Source organism: Echinops telfairi, unplaced genomic scaffold (genome assembly GCF_000313985.2).
Source record: "Echinops telfairi isolate 266 unplaced genomic scaffold, ASM31398v2 ScPeMD7_18;HRSCAF=68, whole genome shotgun sequence".
NCBI lineage: Eukaryota > Metazoa > Chordata > Mammalia > Afrosoricida > Tenrecidae > Echinops > Echinops telfairi.
This window is the reverse complement of record NW_022103915.1, coordinates 34,471,278-34,497,266: the sequence shown is the minus strand read 5'-3', so window position 1 is coordinate 34,497,266 and position 25,989 is coordinate 34,471,278. Positions and strand designations below refer to the sequence as shown.

Sequence of the window (25,989 nt, the reverse complement as noted above, 5' to 3'; positions counted from 1 at the left end):
AGCCGGCGCCCGGCGGGCAGCCCGCCGGCCGGCCGGCCCCCACGGCGCCAAGACCCGCGCCCGGGTGCTGAGCCTGGACAGTGGCACCGTCGCTTGTCTGAGCGACTCCAGCCGACTGCTGGCGCCCGAAGGCAGGAAACCCTTAACCACCTCAAAGTCCGATCTTGAGGCCAAAGAGGGAGAGGTGCTGGACGAGCTGTCTCTGCTGGGAAGGGCTTCCCGGCTGGAGACGGTCACGCGGTCCCGGAACAGCCTGCCCAGCCAGGTGGCCTGTCCCGAAGGGGACGAGCAAGATGCAGCCAGTGGAGGTGAGTACGTTGCAAGGAGAGCTTTCCCTGAGTTTTCGCCACTCTTGAGGACGGCAAAGCTCGTTAAAATATGCTTTGGGTTAATAGCCTTTCTACCATGGTGTTATTCGAGTAACAGTTCAGCAGGACAAGGGCGAGGGCTCAGAAAAATGTAAGTGTTTCCCCTGAACTTTGGGAGACCCCTTCTGTTAGGACACCAAGCCTCTTAGTCTCCGCCGCTGAACTTCAGATTCCACCACTCAAACTCTTACCTAGGATTTGCCCGAATATTAGTTGGCCTTTGTACACTTGGGAAATTTGTGGCTCTTTTTGTTCTTTTTTTCTTCCTGACTCAAGTATGTACTAATATGTACTAAAAAATAGAAATATTTTTATTAGTTTTTTTTAATTTAAGAATTCAGATACTGATTTTCAAACAAAGTTTATTAAGTCAAGGTTTGGGTTTTTTATTGGTGGTTAGTATCTATTAGTGGTTGTATGCTGTTCTCGTGGTAACAGCAACCAACGTTTCCATTGAAGTCATTGTCTATGTATTTCAGGCTTACCGAATTGTGCAGAATCCCTTAGGTGATTTTATAGTTTATATTCACTGTGTATTAGTGACCGTCTTTCTTTGTTTCAGAACTGTTCCCCCTCCTTTCCTCGACATTTCCTCCTGTCTAGAGTAGTGTGTTCATCCTGTCCATGCTGTTACAGAATCTGGTTTTTGAATAGAGTCAAAAGAATAGATATTTAATTTCTAGCACATTAGCTTTTAAAGAAAATCTCTATCTCCGTTCTCACACGGCTAATTTATTTAGTTTTCAAGTTTCTAATTTGTTTGTCTTATTAGCATCTTTTACTAAGGAATCCTGGATTTTCCGCCCGAGGACAAGTGTTTGGAAGCATATGGAGCACACTTTTTCTTGCAAAGCATTTTAATCGTACCCATAGTTCTTAAACGGCCATATTGTGGTAATCTTTCTTTTGTCTCTTTGGCATACTGTCTAACAAAGATCAATTTTGATGAGAATTTAAAGACATGATTTGTAGTACATAAATAATAAATTAATGTATTAAACCGAAATATCAAGTACTAATTCTATCTGAAATAACTATATAGCCATTTTACTGACTTAGATATCATTCTACTTTTTATGAAAGGTCTAAAATACTTTTAGTAGATTCTTGAGCAAATCACATAACTTTATGATGTTTAAGAAACCATTGGATTTTTTTTTTTTTAAGAAACCATTGGATTTTAAGATCTAGCTTAATTTTTGAGGTTTCTATCAAAATAATTTAAATAATCTATTGTGGAAAAGTAAATAAATGAAAATATGTAAAGAAGCTCTAGTAAATTTTTGCGTCTTTGTATTTAAGATGCCATTTCTATTTCATGGGAGATATGTAAGGTATTACGGCTTTTGGTTTTTGTTTTTATGTGATGTTACTTAGGAGGTATTATTTGCTTCTTAACGTGTTCTTTGACTTAATGTAAGTGCTCACTTTTTTTCAGGTTCTAGCTTTTGTATGTGTTCTTATTTTTTTTTACAAAGCCCCGCAAAAACCCTGGTGAATGCTAATCAGAAAGAAAAATGAATTAAACATTTGTGTACTTTTTGGTAGAAGAAATAGTGTGTGGGTGGGCTGTTGAAAAACGTACTTATTGCCAAAGGAAGGCACTGCAGGAGCTATTTTTATATGAGTTTCCTGTATTTAGAATAAAAGAGCAAAACTAGATGACTTTAAATGTATTGGTTTTCTTCACATTTAATTGAAGATTTGTTTGGACTTTTAGAAGATTGGAAGTCATGGAGTTTAAGATTTGTTTTGGCTCTCATGATTTAAAAATTACATAGCATCACAAATACTTAGTAAATGTACTTTTTTATTAGCATTAAACTTGTTTTTATTAGCATTAATGGCTACAATTCTCTCTGATAATTTAGGAGAAATTCTTTTAGGATACCTTTTTACCTTACAAACTAGGCTGTTGAAACCTGTCGACCATGCATAAACTATAGGTGGATTTCATCAGTGAATTTGGAAATGTTGCTGATTTCTCTTAACAATGTTTTTATTTTACTTTTAAGGCCGGTGATGGCAGGAGTGTGGAAGGATGGGATTTAGAAAATGGACTTTAAGTACAAAAATAAGGGCCCTGAAGTAGGAGGCTGTCTACTACAGTGATGTGGAACCAACCGTATACCTTAGTTAGCAAATAGGCTCAGCTGTAGCTGTGTCACTAGGAAAGCTACTTACTTACCTTCTCTGAACCTCAGCTTTCTCATGTTAAATGAGATCGTTGTGACGACTAAATGAGCTAATACATGTCTAGGACAGCATCTGTAACATGGCAAATGTTAGTAAATGCTAATATTACTATTATCTAATAGGCCAGTTTGTATGCTACCAAGCCATATCCTGTCCCTTGTTTGACTTTATTTAGTACCATAAAATTAAAATAGAACAAAAGATTACATAAACATATAGATATATTTTGAAATTTCAGATATTGTGAAATTTTATAATAAAAATAAGAGTATATGAGATTCTGATTTCATGTGAACAAGAAAACATTTTTTAAATGTGTAAGTCGTAGCAATATTGATTTTAAAACTTATTTTAGCAATCTATCTTAATTCATCTTTTGATATTATCTCAAAGCAAGTGATTGTATAGGGTTTCTCACCTTTGAGGTTGAAATCAACTCAGTAACAGTGAGCTTGGTTTTTGGTTTTAATTAAAGTTGGATTTCAAAAAAAAAAGTTGGATTTCATCAGTAAACATTCTTTGATTGCCTACACAGGAAAAAGTTTTTAAGTTCAAACTGTCACATTACCATTGTTGATCACTTGTTTTACATCTAATTTTCTGATAGCAGGAAGCACATTTTTATTACTGTGTGACTAATATTTCAAGAATAAGAAAGTACAGATAACCTATGTTGCTAGAAAGGTGTCTGTTTTTTCTTGCCTGTATTACTTAAAATTTTTTTCTTGAGTCACAAATTTTATTTCCAGCATGTTCAGTAATGTTATATAGCCTCTTTTTTTGGTGTCAGTCAACTAAGAACACCCTAAGTGGAAACTATGTTTATTCTAGTTTTCTCTGACCTTTTTTTTTATTTCTCTGAGAAAATTATTTTAAATATTGTATTTAAGTCACTCCCTGGTAAGCGTGTAATAGGAACCTCTCATAATATTGTCTGTGTTGAGGACCAAAGGTAATCTTTTGTTAAAGGAATATTACTTTATTCAAAGAAAAGCCAATTCTGCTTAACACCATTACAGCGGGTTTGTGCCATACGTGTAAAGTGAAGGTTGTTTATTTTGACCCCAGATATCATGGAACATTGGAACAGACAAAGGCCATTGTATAGGCAGTTTCCACCTGTGTATGGCAAGTTAGGGGAGTCGGGGAAGGATGCTTACCGAGGAGGGTACAGCAATGACGGCAGAAGAAAGACAGCTAAAGTCGAAACTGGCATGAATGTTACACAAGTCAAAGCTAAAGGTTTAACAGTGTGGGGCCATTGAATTTGATTTTCATTTTATGTTTTGAGAGTAGTCAAAGGTATTTATGCTGTCATAGCTTACTATTGAAATACAGTGGAATGCAATTATCTTTGTGTATAAAGCTGATAGTGATTCACTAAAAAAAGTTTCTGTTTAGTGTACACTATGAAGAAGAAACCCTGTACACATAAAGCAGCATGGTAGAATGCTCATTAAATACGATAGTGTGACCAGTTTGGGTTCTTCAGTTGGTTGAAAATATTGAAGTGTTTACTTTGAACATTATAAAGAAAAAAGAGTTAGATAAATAGTTGTGTATAGAATTCCTCATATCAGCTCAGACCTGGTTCTGTGAGGTAGGAAAAATGTTAAAAAGCGTGTGTGTGTATTTAGTAGTGTGCAAGGAGTCCTCGTTACACAGTGGGTTGTTAATCGCAAGCTCAGCAATTCTAAAGCCCCATCCCACCATCTGCTCCACAGGAGAAAGATAAGGCTTTACAAGCTCAGAAACCAGGGCAGTTCTGTCTGGTCCTATTAGAGTTGCTCTGTCTTGGACGCCGCTCCATAGTAGTGAGCTCGGTTTTGTTTGTATTAGTGTACAATTCTGGATAAGGAATCAGTACCCTTACATACTATTAAACTATCACATTTTAATGCGAACTTATAATTACTACTCTGCTAAGCCATCTTTATCCTGTACCTCAATTTCCTTGTCTGTTTAAAAAAAAAAAGGAACCAACCAGGATAACCCCATCTGGGTTTGCATCAGAGCCCTGGTGGTGCTATAACTGAAAGGGCAGCGGTGAGAACCCACCAACCACTTGACAGGAGAGAGACCGGCTGTCAGCCTCCCTAAAGATTTCCAACCTTGGAAGCCCTGTGGGGCACTTCTGTTCTGCCTTATAGGGTCATTGTGAGTTGGAATTCATAGTAGTAGGTTGGGCTTGCATTTGGGAACTACCTCATATGTAATTATCAATACACTTAGCAAGTAGAACTGACTTATAAATTTTAGATTCATAATATAAATGAAGACACTGATACCTTTTAATCACTTATAAATAAGTTTTCCTTTTCAGATGTCGCTTGAAATGTATGTTCTTCACTTAGGTGAGTCTCTTGAAAATATATGTAAAATTGTGTGTGAATGCAGTTTCCTGGGTGAGGGTGGTTAGGAACCACTAAAGAAAATAAATAGTCCTTAAGCTCTATCCTTTGGGACTTTTCTTTTTGAAGTATGGCTTCAGAGCATCAGTTTCTTTGTTTGAAACCACTTCCCCACCCACCTGCATTCGTGTGACTATTGGGATTATGGAGACTATCAGCAAGGACCTGGCGCTGTTCTCTAACTGAAGTTGTACCTAATAATTTTGTTGTTATTGGTTGCTCTTTGGCTGTCAAAAAGTAGAGTAGACCTCTAAAATGTGTTTGCAAAGGGAAACTAATTTAGAACTGATCGTCGTTCATTAGATTCTTGCTGTTCTTTGGCCTTACAGAAATAGGCGTCTGCTTCTGTATTAGGACAAAATACTTGTATGCTCGTATTTAGTATCATTGTTGGCTAATGTGGAAACTGAAGCAAAAGCAAGGAAGCTTGTGAGAGCCGAACCCTACAGGACAACCTTGTTTTTCAGGGCCTTGCAAGTGGTGGACCTTAAGGGGGTGCAGCCTTACCACCTTTATCCTCTGTTAGTGGGGAGTGTTCACAGTTTTCCTTCTCTGATAGCTTATTGCACCTTGCACAGGTTCGGGATTTCACAGGTAAAATTGATTCTATCATTAAGGTTAGTAATGAAATTAAGTATTTCGGATATCTTTGTAAAGTGATTTGAATTTTTTAAGTGCTTTTTACCTTAAATAATCATCCAGTGCATTTAATTTTTGTGAGATGTATGAAGGGGCACGTAAACTTTGTGGAAATACAGAATTAAAAACGTGTGTGTACCTATATATACTCACACATATTTGGTACTTTATTTCTTTAAAATATACTTATTTATTTGTAAGTATGTACTTATTTGTTGCATACTTTTAATAATTTTCTTTCTTTAAAATTTGATTCACTACTAACCTATTTGAGGTACTGAAATATACTTTTTAAAAAAATACACATTTTAAAAAAATTTCTTTAAAAAAAAAATCATTTTATTAGGGGCTCATACAACTCTTATCACAATCCATACACACATCAATTGTGTAAAGCGCATCTGTACATTCATTTCCCTCATCATTCTCAAAACATTTCCTTTCCACTTAAACCCCTGGCATTAGGTCCTCATTTTTCCCCTCCCTCCCCACTCCCCCTCCCTCATGAGCCCTTGATAATTTATAAATTGTTATTTTGTTATATCTTGCCCTGTCCGACGTCTCCCTTCACCCACTTTTTGGTTGTCCGTCCCCCATGGAGGAGGTCACACATAGTTCCTTATAATCGGTTCCCTCTTTCCTACCCACTCTCCCTCCACCCTCCCTGTATCACCACTCACACCACTGGTCCTGTGGGGCTCATCCGCCCTTGATTCCCTATAAAAATACACATTTTTATTGTCACTATTCTCCAGTTTACTTCTGTCTTTCCTATCTTTCCTACAATAAACCTTACCACTGAAAACAACTTTTGAACAGTTTCATCTATCTAAACTTTTATTAATTCATGTAATAGCAATTGAAGTATTACAAGAAGCTAGATATAGTGGTACTTTACAACCAGAAAGCAACTCATTACATATGAATCCTTTACTATATAATTGACATTTTTTAAATGGTATACTTGTTTCTACACACTTGTGCTCTCAACTCTGCAAATTTTGAGCTATGTATTTATTTTCTTTAGAGTTTGTATGGTTGTTGGCTTTTAATGGAGTGCAGCCTTACCACCTTGGCAAATTTTGTTCTTTTGTACATCCCAGTCACCCTGAAAATGTATGAGTCCCTTTAATAAGTCTCTTGTTTTCATTCACAGGGTAAAATGAACTGATAGACTATTGTTTGAATGTCTCCAAATAAAAATAAATCATTGAAATAATTGAGTATAAAATCCATAGAGTTTTTTTTAAGGACCCTTGGTGGCACAATGGTTAAGTGTTTGGCTGCTAACGGAAAAGCTGTTGGTTCAAATCCCCCCACCCCCACCCCAATGGCTCCAGGGTGGGGGTATGGCAGAGGGTGCAGGGAGTAATGTGGAGCTGATGTCAAGGAGTGCAAGAAGAAAGGAAATATTTTTTAAATGGTTGTGGGCAGTGATTGTAGAACTCTGCTTGGTATGACTGATCTATTGAATGGTATGGTGTCTGGATTATGTCCTAATTATATGATTTGGGGGTGGAAAATCCCCAAAATTTGACCCCCAAGTGAGTATATTCCCCCATGTCTCTGGGTTCCATGAACCGCCGCATTGTCCCGCAGAGCTCACAAAGCTTCAAGGAACTATCTCACACAGTGGGGCACAGTGCCGTCCAAAGTCCGAAGGCAGGCAGGGGTAAGCCAGGTGCTGGGCCGCAAGATGCACTCCACCGCGGGTTCTTGCTGGTGAAGCTAGCACACTGCCTGCTTCTCAGCGAAATTATTTATATGCAGCAGATGGTATTGCAGGGAGAACTAGTCACAAGGATCTTCCCCTGCCGCCTTACCAGAACCGTGTAGGAAGGTCGTTTGGTGGGAGTTACATGGTTCAATCAAATTTCACCCGAATGAATAATCTGTGCTTCACCCCTGGAATATAGCTAATTGATGTGTGTATGACCTGGTGCCTCTGGGAAAATGTTTCCACTTAGTCATTGGCTTCCTATGACTCAATCAGCTCGGCTTTTTACTTTGAGATATAATTCCTTACATCCATTTGTATAAGTAATAGTAACGCAGATAACTATCAAACCACGAGTGTGGTCCAATTCACACCCTCTACTGAGGTCAGAACTCAGTGTCATCCCAGTCCTGTTTGTTAGCACACAATGCCCTCCACACTGGGGCCAGCACATCAGGGATTACGGCGGAAAGGACCATACTAATTGAATGTAGCTCATCTGCCATATAGGGTTGCTCTGAGTAGGGGTTGATTCGATGGCAGTGGGTTTGGGTGTGGTGCCTTAAGCACTCAGCAAGTGTTTAAACTTAATCGGATAACTGCATCACTACTCCAAAAAATACAAAGGCAAATTACCTAACCATTCTTCATAAACTTGCTATGATTGTAGATTCAGTGCTTTGACATATCCTTAATGCTGATGAGGAAATAATTAGAAAGTCAAGCCAGTTATAATTGGGGGGTAGGATTAATTGGAGTGGGAAGAATAGGAAAAAATTGAATTTATATTCTTGGAAGTATTCGTGAACTGTCTTGTAATTCATGATTTTAAAATCACTTGTGGGCTTATATTTTTTCCTCCTTTACCTATCACATGCATACAAAATGGTTCTACTTAATGAGTATGAAAAGAGTGCTAAAAATTTTCACTATTTCCATTTTAATACTGTTACTTAAGCTATTGCATGTCAGTCTCACCATCTTTTAGGCAAATTCAAAATGCCAAATTTTCAGAGTTTGAGAAGTATTTTCCCCGCCCTCTGTAAAGAGGCCAGGTGGTGCAGCAGGCTAACCAGTGCGCTGCTTCCACAAGGTCGGCATTTCAAACCCACGAGCTGTTCTGCTGTAGTCAGATGAAGCTGTGTCTGCTTCCGGAAAGATTCAGTCTTGGAAACCCTGTGGAGCAGTTCAACTCTTCTACTCGGCCACTGGAACAGCAGTGGGTTTGGGGGTGTGCATACTTGATATGTCCAGGTGTATGGTTTTAGAGCTGTTTTATTTTCAGAGTGGAAACCACAAAACTAAAATCCAGCAGTATTTTACTAAATAAAGTATTAACAAGTATCTCTCTTTTTAGAGATTACTTGGGTATGAATTTCTATACTTGAAAAAACCCTTTCACAAAGTTAAAGGATTACAAAAATACTTACTACAATTAACTTTAAAGTTTCATCAAGTACATCTATAATTTATGTTTACAGAAAATTATTTTAAACCATATTCGATGAAGATATTTTCCCCATGATTCTTAATATTAGTAAACCTTTACTTAATCTAATCCCAAATAAACTTAGGCAATCTGCATAAGTTGCACATTCCCAGCATAGCCTTAGAATGTAACTTCATGTTAACTCATTTTGACCATAGATTGTAGCATAGTGTTTTCAGTTCAAAGTGTGAGTCTAGCTAATGTTCCGTAAGTTGCTATAGTAAAACTGAAAATTATTTTAAATATAAGTCTCTCTATACATAGATGTTACAATGGCAGTGGTTATAGGAAATAATCATAATTCCATTTTAATAATTGTTCAGTGGATGTCTAAACTTTCACCTTGCTGGGTTTCTAAGACTTTTATTGAAGAAGTAAGTAATGTCATATGCAATTGTTTAGCAAATAGCAAAATATAAATCATTTTCAAATAGCAATTAAGTAAATGATGTTTTTTGAAAAGAGGAAAGGACATTTTCACTTAAAAAAAAAGGATAATGTAGTTTATCTCTTTGTCCCAGTACTGTGGGCTAATTAAAAAAAATATTTTTGCATTTCACAAAGGAGAAACTATGTTTAATTAATGAATCAACATTCCAAGATAAAAAAATCCACTTTGTTTATCATTAGGGAAAATCATATTAAACCATAATCAAATATAATTTCAAACATAACAACTTGACAAAATATAATAGCCTTAATTTTATACATTATGCAAATTAAATAACTGACTACAACCTTTTCAACAACAAAATTGTTTAACATAGAATGTTGAATATTTGTACACACTAGAACCTAGTCACAGGGAGGGAGCCCTGGTGCCACACTGATTACATATTGTGCTGCCCACTTCACGGCCAGCGATGGAAGCCACCAGCCACTTCTCCAGAGACAGGTGAGGCCTCGCTCCTGTAGAGAGCGATAGTCTCCTAAACCCACTGGCAGTTCTCCCTGTCCCCAATCAGAAATGGCTATCAGTTTACTCCTCTCTATCTAGCAACCCAAACTCTTAAACATGTGTTTGAGAAAATAGGTACAAGAATGTTCATAAGCAGCAGTACTCACATTTGAACTATTAACTAAATAAAAAGCAACAAACTAGAAACAAATATCTCACGACAGAATATTTACAAATTAATTGTGGAATGTTCACACAATCACACATTGAAAAGGAGTGATTTACAGATAAATGCATCAATCTGGATGATGTATACAAAGCATACAGCATACTAAGTAGAATACTGTGCCAATTTTTAATAAAACAAAAGTATATACAATATATATTAGGATTAAATTCATGTACAATAAGAGTTACATAACAATTCATTAAAATACTCAGAATAGTTGAAGGCAATAATGAGTGTTGGAATTCTAGAAGCACACAGGTGGATTCTAAGTTTCTTTTACTACACTGTTGATTTTTTAAAAATCATTTTACTGGGGACTCATACAACTCATCACAATCCATACATCCATCCATTGTGTCAAGCACATTTGTACATTTGTTGTCATCATCATTCTCAAAACATTTGCTTTCTACTTGAGCCGTTGGTATTAGCTCCTCATTTTTTCCTTTCCCTCCATGCCCCCCCCCCATGAACCCTTGATAATTTATAAATTATTATTATTTTGTCATGTCTTACACTGCCAGACATCTCCCTTCACCCATGTTTCTTTGTCCCCCAGGGAGGGGGTTAAATGTAGATCCTTGTGGTTGGTTCTCCCTTTCTCCCCCACCTTCCCTCTACCCTCCCAGCATCACTACTCTCACCACTGGCCCTGAAGGGATCATCTGTCCTGGATTTCCTGTGTTTCCAGTTCCTATCTATACCAGTGTACATCCTCTGGTCTAGCCGGATTTGTAAGGTAGAATTGGGATCATGATAGGGGAAGGAAGCATTTAAGAACTAGAGGAAAGTTGTATGTTTCATTGTTGCTACACTGCACCCTGACTGACTCGTCTTCTCCCTGTTACCCTTCTATAAGGGGATGTCCAGTTGCCTATAGATGGGCTTTGGGTTCCCACTCCACACTTCCCCTCATTTACAATGATATGATTTTTTTGTTCTTTGATACCTGATACTTGATCCCTTTGACACCTCGTGATCACACAGGCTGGTGTGCTTCTTCCATGTTGGCCTTGTTTCTTCTCAGGTAGATGGCCGCTTGTTTATCTTCAAGCCTTTAAGATCCCAGATACTATATCTTTTGATAGTCGGGCACCATCAGCTTTCTTCGCCACATTTGCTTATGCACCCGTTTTGTCTTCAGCGATTGTGTTGGGAAGGTGAACATCATGGAATGCCAGTTTAATAGAACAAAGTGTTCTTGCATTGAGGGGGAGTCCTTGATTGGATGCCAGTGTGGGCTAATTTTACTAAAAATTACCACCATGAAGTCGTCAGAAGGAAGATAATACAATTGTCTCTTGTTGCTCTCATTATTCTTAGTATTCAGTGATCATGTACTGTGTTTTTCAAATTCTTTCAAAATAACTTAAGTATCTTTCATGTTTCAGATTATTCTCTATATGTCTGGATAAATTTTATTCTGTTTTGGTTGAAATCAAATATCTTTAACTAGGAAACACAGCGGAAGGTTTCTTAAGGAAGTTGAATTAACCTTTAAATTTTACAAAGGTGGAATAGAAGTCATTTTACAACGGTGGAATAGAAATCTTCAATGTTATTTCACAAAAGCAGCCGTGAATTGCGTTTTAGATTAGTGATGCATATTTCATGCCCTGGCAGTGTTACTGCTGGTGTCTAAGAAATACTCGCAGGATACCAATCACTCCTCAAGTAGTTTTTGTTTTTGCTTCGTTTCACCCGTCATCCCAGTGATGGCCCTACCAATTTATCCTTTCTTTGTGACAATGGTGCTGTAGCGTCCTTTTAATGAGGCCATGGATTGTGAAGCATAGGCTAGTATGCAATGTGATTGTGGCAGCAAAAAGAACAACCATACTTTCTGGATCAGCGCTGTCCAATCATATAATTTTTCTGTGGTAATGGAAATACCCTATCTTTTCACTGGCCAGCATGGTAGCCACAAGCCATGCTATGGGTGAATACTAAGCACTTGCAATATGTCTAGTGCAGCTAAGGAGCTGTATTTTTTTAAATTTAATTTTAATCATCACCTATGGCTAGTGACTACCATATTGGAAAGAGTACAGGTCTAGGTGACTGGCTTTAATCTGCATCAATTGTTTCCACAGGTCATACATAGGTTACATAAGTTAACCTTTGCCTCATAAGTAACAGCTTTATCAAATCAAACATTTCCATGTGTTTGGAAAGAATGTTTATGCACCAGTTTTGCCATTATTCATTTTTAGATCACTCAAAAACTCTTATATCCAAATGGGTGGGGAAAAGTTGCGCTTGGCTGTAGAGGTCTCAGTCAGCCAGTCTGGTTAATTCTACAAAGCCGTTGTGATTTTCTCGTTGTTTTCACTTGGTTTGGGCTGGTTTGTGTTTTATTGATTATGGGGGGTTAATTTGGGAAATTTGCTGTTTTGCTGATACTTGCTTCCTCATGTTGAAGGAACCAGTGCAGGAGCATAGAGCTGGATGAAGTTTGATGGCAGTAAAGAGCCTTACACTTAAGACGTATTCATGGTATCGTGGATTGACCTTTTACAAACCAGTTGTGCATCCTAGCTGTGCTCTCATTTCATGCCGATACAGTCGTGGCACGTGGCACGGGCAGTGTAAAACAAACCTCGCAGCACTACCACTCAGTGTTGAAAATGACGAACGGTGCCCCCCGTACAGTGGCAGCGTTGGTTCCAGGACGCAACCACCAACGAGATTTGTGGATCCTCAGCTCCTTTATGTAAAATGACATAAAATTTCATATAGCTCAGGCTTGGCCTCCTGAAGCAGAACCAAACCCACCACCATCCAGATTTCGACTCAGTGACTGGGGCTTCCGAAACGGTTAAGTCTTACGGAAGCCAACAGCTTCATCCTTCTCCCTCTGCGTGACTGGTGGGTTTAACAGGGCTCCTTTGCACTTCCTCCCATATACGTACTTGAACTCATCACTAGGTTATTTCTACCCACCACAGTGCAGACGCTGTGTAAATCCCATGGAGCCTTGGAGGGCTTGCTCTGACCACTCGCATTGCTCTCCTCCCCTTCTGAATGTTTTCGACCTGTTGGTTGATTCCAAAGATGTTTGATACCTGAGGATATGGAAGGCCGACTACAGTGCCGCTTTTAATATTGTCACGAAAGTAGAAGCGAAGGCCATATTCCTGGTAATAGAAACTTACTAACTACTGTACTTTTAAGGGCTGCTTAATTAAAGAGGACTCTAGAGGGGACATGGAACGAAATTATTGAGACGTTTAGGAAACGATGTAAAGCAACATGACCTTAAAATAGGGAACGGATGTTGAGAAGATTGTAAAGCCAGATAATAGACCAGAAATACTGTTTTTAAAGAGACTGGATTATCTCTAAATAAATGGCACCTGTATGTGCTCTCTGACCCGCTAGGTTAACAGTGCACACACAAAACCAATTTGGATTAAATCAGGCAAGTTCTCTTTACCTCTGAGGGTGGGAAGACGAGGGAAAGACAGGCTGAGCTGCCTGTGACCTCTCCGACCTAGGCTCCTATTTGACCCGAGTCTGTCTTGATGCAGCAGCACAGGCCAGCGAGGAGGTGGTGTCATTTCGCCGTGAACGCAGCACATTTAGGCGCCAGGCAGTACGGCGCCGGCACAATGCAGGGAGTAACCCTACCCCTCCGACATTGCTCATCGGATCACCCCTAAGGTATGGCATTTTAAACTTGCACCGAGTTTAGCATGCATGTAACAGACCTAACCTGTTCTGTCAATCCCAGGAAAGCATTTGAATAGCTTTGCTGTTCTTTCTGTCGTTCCGTGTCCCTCTTTTGCCTTTTAAGATCTTTCAGACTTTCTCTGCATGTGACCATGAGCTACTGCATTATGCATGCTTCGGTGTTGCACTTTTTAAACAAAACGATCGGATTGGTGGAGCCGATTTTTCAATCGCAAAATCACTCTGTTAGGGCAGTTAGAGGAATGAAAGTCAGCCTTTCCTTTCTTTCTACTCCAAACGAGTAAGATTAGTGCAACATCTTTCCCAAACATGTTGAGAATGTTTAGTAGGGACACACCTGGGACTTGTGAGCATGCGGAGGAATACAGATGGCTTGATCACAGCTTGATTTGGCAGTTTGAAGATCTACTTCACTGTATTATATGTTATTTACTTTGTGTCATAAAAATTGATGTATTTTATACTCATCAGGTCCCAATAAGCTTGTGGAACTACCATACTTAATTTATGTCAAACATAGTCAAGTATACATAAACACACACACATACAGACATAGTGAATTTAGTGCACGGAACAAAAATAGTTTTATCGTTCTCAGTATTCCTTATCAAGAAAACATCCTTTTATAACTGGGAGTGATTTTTCATTAAACTTTCATATGTTCATTTGTGACAAATGAATTAGAAACGAACGCCTTGAATTAGAAATTTAAAATTTATTCAAAAGACCAGTGCTTTATGTTAAGAATTTAAATGTGAATGTAAGTTCTTGCCATGGACTTAATGAAATACTGCACATGGTGTACCATATTTTTGCTAACTGCTATCCAAATTATTGTTACTACCACATTTTAATTTGAAACTCCGAAGTAAGTGCATATGATGAAATAACTGTCCTAAGAGTGCGTGGTAGGATTGAACAAAGAACCCTAAACTGGTGCTAGAATCTTGTTCTTCCTAGTAGTAAAATTGTACCTGCTTAGACTGTTTCATTGACCCTTTCCTGGGTTCTAAAACCTGGTTGTTCTGGACTTTATGTTATAATCAAGACTTTCACGGTTTGTGGGCCATGTTTCTAATTAACCTTGCAGTAATGCACATTCTGTAAAGACAAGTAGTATGGATTAGTTTGAACTATTTAAAATGTAGAAATAGGAAGCAACCAATGAAAGCAGCAGACTAGAAACCTTTCTTGAGCCACTCTGTGTCCGTGCGTCTTCCTCTGGCACTGCTGCCCCACCTCCCCTGCTCAGCTTCATTTCTGTCTGCTGCTGGAGTCCAGACATGGACCAACGATGCCGCGAGCTCACCATTTCATCTTTCCTGTTCTGTTTAAACATTTCCAAAACTGTTGTAACCCCTCTTTTTGCCTCTTAAAAACTCCATACTACTGTATTACTATTGACCTCATCTTTGTTTTCCTACTCACCCCATGTTGGTGTTGCTGAAATTAAACACAAACAAACATCTCTTTTCAATCTTTAAAACCTTTTCATACTTTACCACAAATGAAACTGCTGGATCCCACTCTAAGCAAGTGTAGACACATTTGTTTTTTCTCTGCTTGGTGGAATATTGCAAGACCGCTGTTAGGCCCCAGCCACTCACCTAGGGTTTCCCCACTTTTCCAGCTTCTTAAATTTCAGTTGAGAGTGTAGTATGACATTTGTTTGTGAGGAGTCCACATTAAATATTTTGGAAAAGTCATTTTCCAGTACTTAGTATGTAGTTTCTGTGGCGGTCCTAAGGATTTCCAGGTCAGAGATGGCATAGATTTTTAAATGAGCTGCCCTCATTATGGCATAAAGTAGGATAAATTTAGCCACGAGAAATCAGGAGAAACATGAGTTTTTTAAAGTCATCTTTTATAATTACAATAATAATCAACTAAAATATAGTGATGCATTTCTCAGTGTGCTACTGAATAATCTCATTGTTAAACATAAGATGGCAAAGTCATGCAAAATTTGAAAAATTAATTTGCCAAAACAAATGGAAGTAATCTGGGACTACTTTAATTATAATTACTTGCCTAAATCCAGGTAGAATTTAATTTTAAACTTTAACGACTGACTGACACAGCCTACAAAGCACTGAAGCTCTTGTACATTTTTTTTTTTAATAGACACTCTCAAGGATTGGGAACATCAGGCACTTCATAAAGAATTGGCATGTACTTGATAATGTTTGTTAGAATATCCTGCTTCAGTATTATTTTTCCAAAGAACTTTTTCCTGTTAACTTAGCCTGCCCATGACATTTTGTAGGGCTTTGCTAATTTTTCCCAGTTACTAGTGGTAAAAACAAAATGAACACTTAGACGTTTTATACTACTAATAGTCCTAATTGTAGTTCTTTAGTTACCTGGATTCATCTACCTCCACGTGCTATCTTTAGTGAATTTTGGTGAAGGGGGAACAACTTGGAGTGGTTTCTTAAGTTGATTTTTAAAATGTCAGATTGAAGCAAATATGATAAATAAGGCCAGAGTGACTAGTGAGTCCTTGATTACAAACCCTTAGGAGTTGTGTGGTGCTCCCGAACAACCACCTGGGTCTTTGTTGCTTGTATGCTGTATGCAAGAGACCCTTCTGGGCTGCTCATTGGAGGTGGAGATGATTAAGAATATTGCAGCCATACTCTTAGAGTCCATGGTTCAGTTGGGAGCTCCATGTACCTTTGAATAAGGCAGACTGTTCAAATCCCAAACTGGTAGAACAGATAGATGCAAGAAAGACCAAGGTTAACTATTTTCTATTGTTTAAATTGGAAATACTAATTACTTAGATTGCTTGTCAACAAAACTATTTATAACAGTATAGACCTAAATTTTACCTCTTTTTGCTCTGTCGTAAAGTAGTTACCTTTTTTCCCCTCCAAAACCAATAGTTTGGCATATAATTGATTTGGTAAAAAAGATTAATCCATATTAATTATTAGTTTAAGGTAAAATGCATCCTTCTAACACATTCTGAATAACTAATGGGCTTTTCTTGTTGAATGATTGAGAATACATGATTTTTTTCTCTGCCCGGTAGAACGCTTGTGTTTTGTGAGGAAGACTCAGGTTTCCTTCCTGGCCAGTGCAGTTCCGCCTACCTCGTCATCTCTCAGTGCAAGCTTGCATTCTGCTGTGAATAGGGTTCAGTGGAACTTCCAGGCCCGGACAGACTGAAAAACTAACTGCCTGTCCATCGCCGTCAAAATCAGCCAGTGAAAACCTGGTGGGTCACAACCATCTGACCCACTGAGCACACATCACCACTAATTGGGGTCTGCCCATCTACACGTAACAACAACAAATACTTTGTGATTAGTTTTATTTTACTGTTCAGAATCTTACATTTACAACTACATAGACTTTGGCTACTTTCCTTATTCTGGAGTTGATTTTAATCCTTTGCCTAATTTGCAAACCTTTTTGTATACTTGGCTATACATTGTGCATCAGTCTTTAAGATTAATATAATTTTGAAATATGCTCACCTTAAAATATATCTCATTGCCACAGTTCACTTTTATTTATGCTTTTAAGTGAAAACATTGATAGGAAAAAATGTTGAGTTAATACTTTCATGCTTTATAAAATTCTGCAGTCCACTGAATTTGAAGGGGCATTGTATCTGAACTATTTAAACATTTTTTTTCTTTCTTGTGAAATTGGTTCATTTTGCTAGAGTTTGTGGATTCGTTTATACATCTTCCAAGGAGGAGTAACAATCTTCCCTATGTGTATGGAAGATACAAATGTCAAATTATATTACTTCACAAGATCTTCTCTTGATCTAAGTCTATTGGACAAAGGCTGTAGTCCACAGAAATTATTAAATATTTTGAATAGCTATGGCTTAAAATAAATAATGCCAGGAAGGATTGACAAAGTCAACATTCTGCCAATATACTTCATGTGCTGCCTGCATCGTTTTGCTCTACTAAGCATAAATACTTTTCAGTGGTCTACCAGGACTCTGAAAGAACAGATAGATGCAAGAAAGACCAAGCACTGTTTCATAGGAGTCTCTGTGATGGTGGAAGTGTTGTGTAACCTGCACTGTTCATTGCCACTAGTGACTAGTTACTGTGCCCTATGGTAGCTACTCACTGCTACTCAATTTAGTAGCACTTGAAGTATGATTAATATGGGCAAGAAACTAGAATTTTAATTAATTCATTTTAAATAATATGACTACTGGATTAGTGTAGTTCCAGAATGTAATCTGTTGCTATAACCATGGGCTTAGTCAATATATAAAGTATTTCTACCTAACCTTTTATTTTATGGCTATTTCAAATTATAGTTTTCTTCTATCTACAGCACATGAACTATTCTTGTATCATCATCAGAGAAACTATTGTACTGAATTGAGATGATTAAAGAGGATTTGAAACACATGAAAAATGAAAGTAACTCAAGGCCATCCTAACCATCTCTCGTGTGTGTGTGTGTGTGTGTGTGTGTGTGTGTGTGTGTGTTTTGAGGCATCTAGTACTGTGAACAACAAGTCTCAGACTTGTTCAAAATAAACTTAAGTGGACAGCGTGTCATGTAGAGAGTGACATATAGTAAATTATATTCTAAATGCTTTAATGAGTTGTATTAGTTTATATTTGGAGAAGTCCTATACTAAACATGGAAATTCATAGTATTTTAAAATACATGAATATGAAAATATTTGTGTCCTAACTTTAAATAATTCATTAATTTAAAATAAATATATCTACCGTAGAATGAGTATCTAACATTTTCTTAAAAGTTAAGAATTCCCTCGATAAACCACTGATTTGCAGATTATTAAAAGATTTCCTAATATGGTTGGTTCTTGCTAATGAGATTACATTAACAGTTGAAAAAAGAACTACCGTTTGTTAAAAAGGCACGATCATTGTTAGCCCAGTATCTTGTACAGAAAGCCTGTTGCCTCACTTGAAAATCGGTAGGCTTTTCATGCATGTGTGTTTTATTGACTATCTCTACCATATCTGCGTCTCATTGGGTGCAGTTAGGGTTTGTGGTTCTTGTTCTCTTTCACGAGTTTGTAATTTTTCTTTGAGTCAGAATTTGAATCTTGGTTGTATTTTATAAAATTTATTTGGTTTCCACATTCGTAGAAACTTTTATTATTGTTAACTTGAGATGCCGGAATGTGCGAAAGAACAATTTTAGGATTATTATTACAAGACTGTAGAGAAAAGTGCATACTTTAGGTAAAACTTAGAGTTTGTGTCTTGGGGAGTCAGCTGTCACACACAGACATGAAACGTCATGGAATGTACTCGTGATTCCTCTTTGCTGCTTCCTTTTCCCTTAGTTACATTGAGGCGGGGGAAGTTGCATAATAACTGATATAACAAGTAAGCATGAAATGATTATTGTGTCCATCCTGTGAAAATCAGATTTATAAGGGCCAGAATTATTAAATCTCTGTATTTCACAAAGCTTGTTGGCTCTTCCCTAGGATACATTGAAATTTGAAATAGATTTTCTGTATTGACTTCATTCTAGGTATTTTCTCTTTTCTTCCCTGTAATGTCTCCCCAATCCGTGTTTTTTCCTAGCCTTCAAGATGGTCACCAAGGCCAGCAGTCCACAGCCCAGGTCAAAGTCCAGTCCCGCCCCCCTTCCCAGGCTGCAGTGCTCAGTGCTAGTGCCTCCTTGCTGGTGAGAAATGGGAGTGTCCACTTAGAAGCATCACATGACAGTGCATCTGCTGTCGGAGGCAGCAGTTTGCATGATGAACTTGGTATGCAGGCCTTATGTAATCTTGGTGATATGAAACTTTAATGCAGCAAATAGTGGGTAACAATTGCAAGATTGTCTTCAGGTTGCTTTGTAAGAAAACTTAAGGTATATATATATATATATATATGAAAACTTAAAGAATATATATAGCTGACTACTAAGTCCTCAGAGGGGAGGTAGTATAGTTTAAGATCTCATTGAACATTATGTTATATAATTTGTTTCTCCTTTGTATATTCAACTTTCTTGTGCTTGGAAAGCTGGTTAATAATAGTTTAAGTAAATATAAGGAGGAAGAAAGTCTTGTTTAAAATAGGCATTTGAATACATTACATGGTATCATAATTTTTGTATTATCCATGTTACACCTGCCTCTTATTAATAAAGACAGTAAATCAGTTAATGCTTTAGATAGAAAGCTATGTGGCATCAAGCATCCAAATGAGGTATAATAAAATGTCATATGCTGTTCATTTGGGGGCCCTGGTGGTGCAGTGATTAAGTGCTTGGCTGCTAACCGAAAGGTGGGCAGATCAAACTCACCGGGGGAAAGATGTGGCAATCCGTTTCCACAAATATTTGCAGCCTTGGAAAAACCTTGAAGTCCTATTCAGCCCCATAACGTTATGATGAGTCCGAATGTATTAACAGCTAGAGATTTTTTTTTTTCAGGGCGGGTGGAGACTTTGTCATTGAATCTCTTAGAGTTAAAAAACGAGGAGCTGGTACCAAGGGCTCAAGCAGAAAGCAATTGCTTTGAGAATGATGATGGCAACAAATGTATAAATGTGCTTGACACAATGGTTGTATATATAGATTGTGAGAAGAGTTGTACTAGCCCCCAATAAAATGATTTTAAAAAAAGACAGGTATTGATAAGTATGCGCCTATGCATATTGATGAAAAGAAGAATCTTTAGCAAACAGTACATTAAAATGATTAAGATATTTATAATAGTATATGGTGATTTCTTTTAGAATAACCACCAGGTAATAAAACAACTTAAACCTCAAATTTAGAAGGCTTTTACTTTTGAATATGTAATTTGGAAAGACAAGTCTGTGTAAAGAGGGTGCTTGAGAGTAAGATAGATGTCATTTAAGTAACTTGGCTTTGACTTAAAACTGATACTTTTTCACTTCCAAGTATGTTCCGTCACGTAGTAGTGTCCTTATCTTTCTCTAGATAACCCAGAGTTCCTCTGGACAGAGTTTCACTCCTCTGTGGAGGCAGACTGAGAACCTCATTGTCCGTTCATTGATCTTATGGTAGTAGATTAAGATAAACTTCAGTTTGATCTATTTTTGATTCCTAGATGTTTGTCAGATCCAGCATAAAATGAAATCGATGATTTTCTTTGATAAAAATAGTTACTGTGCTCACCTGTTAGGTGACATTTAATTGTAAAGTTCCATCCTAAAGCCACATACAGATTGTTGAAAATAAGTATATGTGTATTGTCTCATCGGGTATGAAGAAAAAATGCCCCTTCTGATTGTTAGGAATTTTAGCATCTACTTGTGATTATTTAGGATATTCTCATTAATTTTTTATTTTATCTTTTATATTAATTGCCCTCTCGTAGCTGGGCACAAAACAGTCAATGGGATTTGAAAACTGACTTGTGTAATACATTCCACTAGAACATACAGCACATATTCTGTTCAGATTCCCTTCTGTGGTTTATGTTCTGAGCGAGTCAGTAAAGGGTGAGGAGGATCTTTCAAGAGTCTGGATGGCACAGTGAGGCCGAATTGGAATGCTAACTTCAAGGGCAGCAATTCCGACCCACAAGCTGCTTTGCAGGAGAAAGAGTTACAGTCTCAGAAAGCCTCAGAAACAGCTCTACTCTGTCCTATAGGGTTGCTATGAGTTGGAATCCACTCAATAGCAGTGGATTTGGCAGAGGAATTAAACAATTTTGCTAGAGAGGGAATTTGGATACTGTATATGTTAAATATGTTAAAGGTGGTTCCACACTATGTAGAACTTGCAACCAATACCTTCTTTCCATATCTAAGTTTTCCAATTAAACATTTTTAGCTGCACATTTTCTCAGAATATATTTATATCCTCCCATAGAGACAGGTAGACACACTGAGTTGTATTTGCCTTTGAATTGGCAAAAGCTTCGTAGGTATAACCTTCTTGGATTAAAGGAACTTTTGGTCAGATACTGTTTAACATCAAGCCTGGACACTGGTTTTTCTATCTTTACTTGCTGTTTCAAACAAGAGAACAACATTCGTTGCCTATATTTAAACTTGGGAATACTTAATTTTATGTTGTATTTTAACCAATGCTTAAGGTCACCAGGTAATATTAGATACTGTAGAAAAATTTATTAAAGACACTTCTTACTATAAAGATTTTATCAGTAGTTTATTCGGCAGAAGATAATTTTGTTTTGTTTTTAATCATTTTATTGGGGTTCTTATAACTCTTAACACAATCCGTGCATATATCCATTGTGTCAAGCACAGTTGTACATTTGTTGCCATCATCATTCTCAAAACATTTGCTTTCTGCTTCAGCCCTTGGTATCAGCTCCTCATTTTTGCTCCTTCCTCCCTCCCTTCCTCACCCTTGATAATTTATAAATTATTATTTTGTCATCTTACACTGTCCGACGTCTCCCTTCACCCACTTTTCTGTTGTCCATCACCCAGGGAGGAGGTTATATGTAGATCCTTGTAATTGGGTCCCCCTTTCTACCCCAGTCTCCCTTCACCCTCTCGGTATCGCCACTCTCAGCACTGAAGGGCTCATCCGTCCTGGATTCCCTGTGTTTCCAGTTCCTATCTGTACCAGTGTACATCCTCTGGTCTAGCCAGATTTCTAAGGTAGAATTGGGATCATGATAGTGGGGGGGAGGGGCGGGGGGCAGCTAGAAAGCATTTAGGAACTAGAGGAAAGTTGTATGTTTCATTGTTGCTACACTGCATCCTGATTGGCTTGTCTCCTCTCCGGATAATTTAGTTTTGATCATGTTCAGCAGTCATAATTGCTAAATCATATTTAATTTTAAACACTGAATTAAAAGTGGTATGATTTTAAATCTAGTTGAAAAAACTTTAGATTGTCTTTTATTTATAGACTTAATTTCCTTGTGAACTTATTACTAAATCTTTAAATGATGTGAGTTTTGAAATTAACATCTTTGAAAAGGAATATTTTCAAATACGGTAATTTCTAAAACCCTTTCATATATATCATGTTTCCGTTTTTTATAAAGATCAAATCTTAGAGGTTAGTTTCCTTCTGCATCAGTTTTTTAATGAACTTGTTTATTTGCACATCGTGCTGTTTTCTGAATTGAACTGCTTATCCCAAGTGAAGCAAGCTGTGACTTCATGCCTGGACGAGTCACCGGAAAGGCTGTAAATCCAGGGGCCCTTCAAGTTCTCTTCTCCGTCTAATAAGCCCATTCAACAAAATTTGGCAATCACTTCTCAGTTTTTATGTTAATCTCAGCTTCCTTTGTAAATGCAGACTGTTAATTTCATGCAGTGATGAAACGTGCCAAGATAATTAAGCTCTTAATATGTAGCACAACAATGTCTTAGATAGGATCAGATGGAATAGGAAGCCATGTATGTGTTTGAAATTAGTTTTTGATCAATAGCGAGTATATATATGTAAAATATACAATTAGGATTTAATTTTTATTTGCGACTGGAGGGAAACTACTCTTATAGGCAATAAACTAAAAGACAAGAGACTTTTGTGTTTTTCAAAATGTAAATAAGTACATAAGTATCATAGGTAGAGTTCTGATCATTTAAAACTTTCTTAATTTTGTTGTATTAGAGGTTTGAAAAGTGATCAAGATTTTTATTAGATTCTCTCATTACTGTAAAGGAATTGACAGAGGAGACATTCTTTGAGGTAATCCTCTTTACTACAGAATTAACTTGAAATTGTGCTGAGAGTAATGCTAAGCTCTAAATAAAGACTTTAAGGAAAGCTGGCAGCATATTTAATAAAGCAGTTTACAGCAGCTGTGTCTTATTAGCAAATGTGATTTGGAGGTTTTATTATTAAACAAATGTGATTTGGAGACTTTCTTTGTTGTTTTAAACAGGAAAGACTCAGAAAACTTAAAATACTTTTAATGATTTTTTTCTAGAGTTAGTCTTGGTGTTTAAAAAGGGTTCTCTGTGTTGTATACTACTCGGTAGCTTTTGGGGCTATTTCATTCCTTCCTTGTTACTCTAAATACAGCCAGAGAACTACAGGTTCAGGCCCCATGTGATGGTGTATTCTTTATGTTCGTCTAAGCAAACAATTACATCTGTTTCATGCTTTTGCACCCCCACCCCCACCCCCAACCGCTGGATTGCTCCAGTCCCTCCCAGCCCGAGGGCAGGAGAGCCCACTGGAGGCCCTCCTTGCTTCAGCTTCATGGTTCCTTGGAGATTTCCAGGTGTCTTAGCATCTATCTTACCTGCCCTTGGCTTGCTCATTCCCTTGTTTAATCTCTCTTATATCTGAAAAAAGAGAGCCTTGAAGTACGATCTACACTGAACCTATCTCATTAATATAACAAAGATGACCTATTCCCAAATGGAATTATGTCTTAAAATGGAATGAAAATGATCTACGTGAAAGGCAGTACAGTATCATGGGCTCTGGAACCAGACTGCTGGCTTCAAATCCAAGCTCTGTCACTTACTGTGTGACCTTGAGCAAGTTATTTTCTCTCTGCCTCAGTGTCCTCATGTGTATAACAGGGCAATAATAATTCCTGCTTCATAGCATAATAGTAAGAGTTATGAAAACATGCATAGCAATGCTGTTTATTTTCTAATTATTACTGCTATTATTACCCTTCATTAACTTAATTAAAAATGTTCATTTTTAGCCTTCAACGTATTTCCATCGTAACAATATGCTAAACTGCTTTTACATAAACTTTTCTGTTGAGCTTTGATGATTTTTCTAAAGTAACCATGTAGGAATGGAATTAGTAGGCAAGGGGAATGAACATTATTGAGGCTTTTGATGTAATATCAATTGCTTTATAGAAACCTTGTTCCAGTTTTCACCTCTCCTGTAGGGATTCTTGGTGTCTGAATGTTCAAAGTGAACATTAAATGTAGACAATTTATTTTATTCCACTCATCCACTAGGTCAGTGGTTCTCAACCTTCCTAATGCTGTGACCCTTTAATACAGTTCCTCATAAAATTATTTTTGTTGCTACTTCATAACTGTAATTTTGTTACAATTTTTTTTCCGATGGTCTTAGGTGACCCCTTTGAAAGGCTTGCTTGACTTCCAAAGGGGTCGCGACCCACAGGTTGAGAACCGCTGCACTATGTAGCTTTCAGAAGTTTATCAGCATTCTTGAGGAAAGACTACTAGAATATTATTTCTGAAATTACGCTGGGCATTTTATATAAGACAACGGGCTGGTTTCGAGATAACTTGTTGCTTGGCAGTCTGTGTTGTAGAATTTATGGAAGCATCAGGCTAGATTTTCTGCTCTCAAGCCGTAGACAGCCGGAAGATTGTAAATTAAGATTGGATAAAGCATATATTAGAAGGTGAGGGGGCTTCACAACAGAACATTTAGAAGGCCCCTCATGTAAGTTAGCTTTTAAAGTTGGTTAGATACTTAGAGAGTAAAACTGAACAGAATAATAGTCGGCCCTGGCAGTGGCTTGGCCCTGTTACCTTCTACATGTGACTTCTCCACCTGGTCCAGAATGACTGCTCCACTTGTTGACATTTCCTAGCAAAGAGAAAAGGGAGTCATATTGAAGGGGGAAAAAAAAAGTTGTAAACAACTAGTTGCCAACTGTGCGTGACCTGAAACGTGCCTGCATTCTCTTTCCCCTCATTACCTATAGGTAGTCACTCAGAACTTCTAGCTGATAATAAGGCTGGGAATTGTCTACCTTTTTGGATGACATGCTCAATTAAAACTCAGTGGGAGGGGGCTATTTTTTTAAAAAAGAATAGCGGGAGAGCCATTGTTGTAGTAGACCATCAGTATTTCTGAACCAGTAAAATAAAAATCAATGATGTACTAGCAAAAGTGGGTGTTCAGAAAAAGAGAAATGGAAGGGACCTGCAATTATGGGCAAAAAGCTTAACCTTGTATGTAATTTTAAAACTATGGATTGAGAACTAAGATTGAGATTTTCTCATCGATTGAAATTTAATGGGGTCTAGAAAAAGAGAGCAGTTTAGAGTTAGAAACCAAAATGCCCATGTCTTTTGGCCCAGAAATTTTACATGAATAATGCTTTCAAGGATCATCATGCTATAGAACTGATTTTCTATTTAACACTGAATAATATTTTAGTGTATCTAGTTTTCACACTTATCTGCGTTCCCTTATCTATGAATAATGCTGCAGTAAACATTGGTGTACACGTTTTAGTTTGCAGGCCTATTTTCCAGTCGTTTGAGTATATATCTAGAATTACTGGGTCTCAGTTCTATAGGTAACTTCTTGAAGAGCCCAGATTCCTACTGTGGTGCACCCTTTTTTATATTTCCATCAGCAAAGGAAAAGGGTTTCGTTTACTTCCACAGATTTACCAACGCTTGTTGTTTTCTTTATTTTTCAAAAACTTTTTATTATAAACTGGGTGAAGGTA

General features: G+C 37.5%; 1 protein-coding gene across 1 annotated transcript in view; it reads left to right on the top strand.

The window, feature by feature from the left end:
• Positions 1–25,989, top strand: part of PCNX1 (pecanex 1) — a 175,652-nt gene that overhangs the window by 68,386 nt on the left and 81,277 nt on the right. The window contains exons 7-9 of the mRNA XM_045288192.1: positions 1–308; positions 13,478–13,610; positions 19,196–19,380. The exon at positions 1–308 is cut by the window's left edge and continues 1,453 nt beyond it. Of these exons, the coding sequence (XP_045144127.1) occupies positions 1–308; positions 13,478–13,610; positions 19,196–19,380 (626 nt within the window). The remainder of the gene's footprint in view (positions 309–13,477; positions 13,611–19,195; positions 19,381–25,989) is intronic.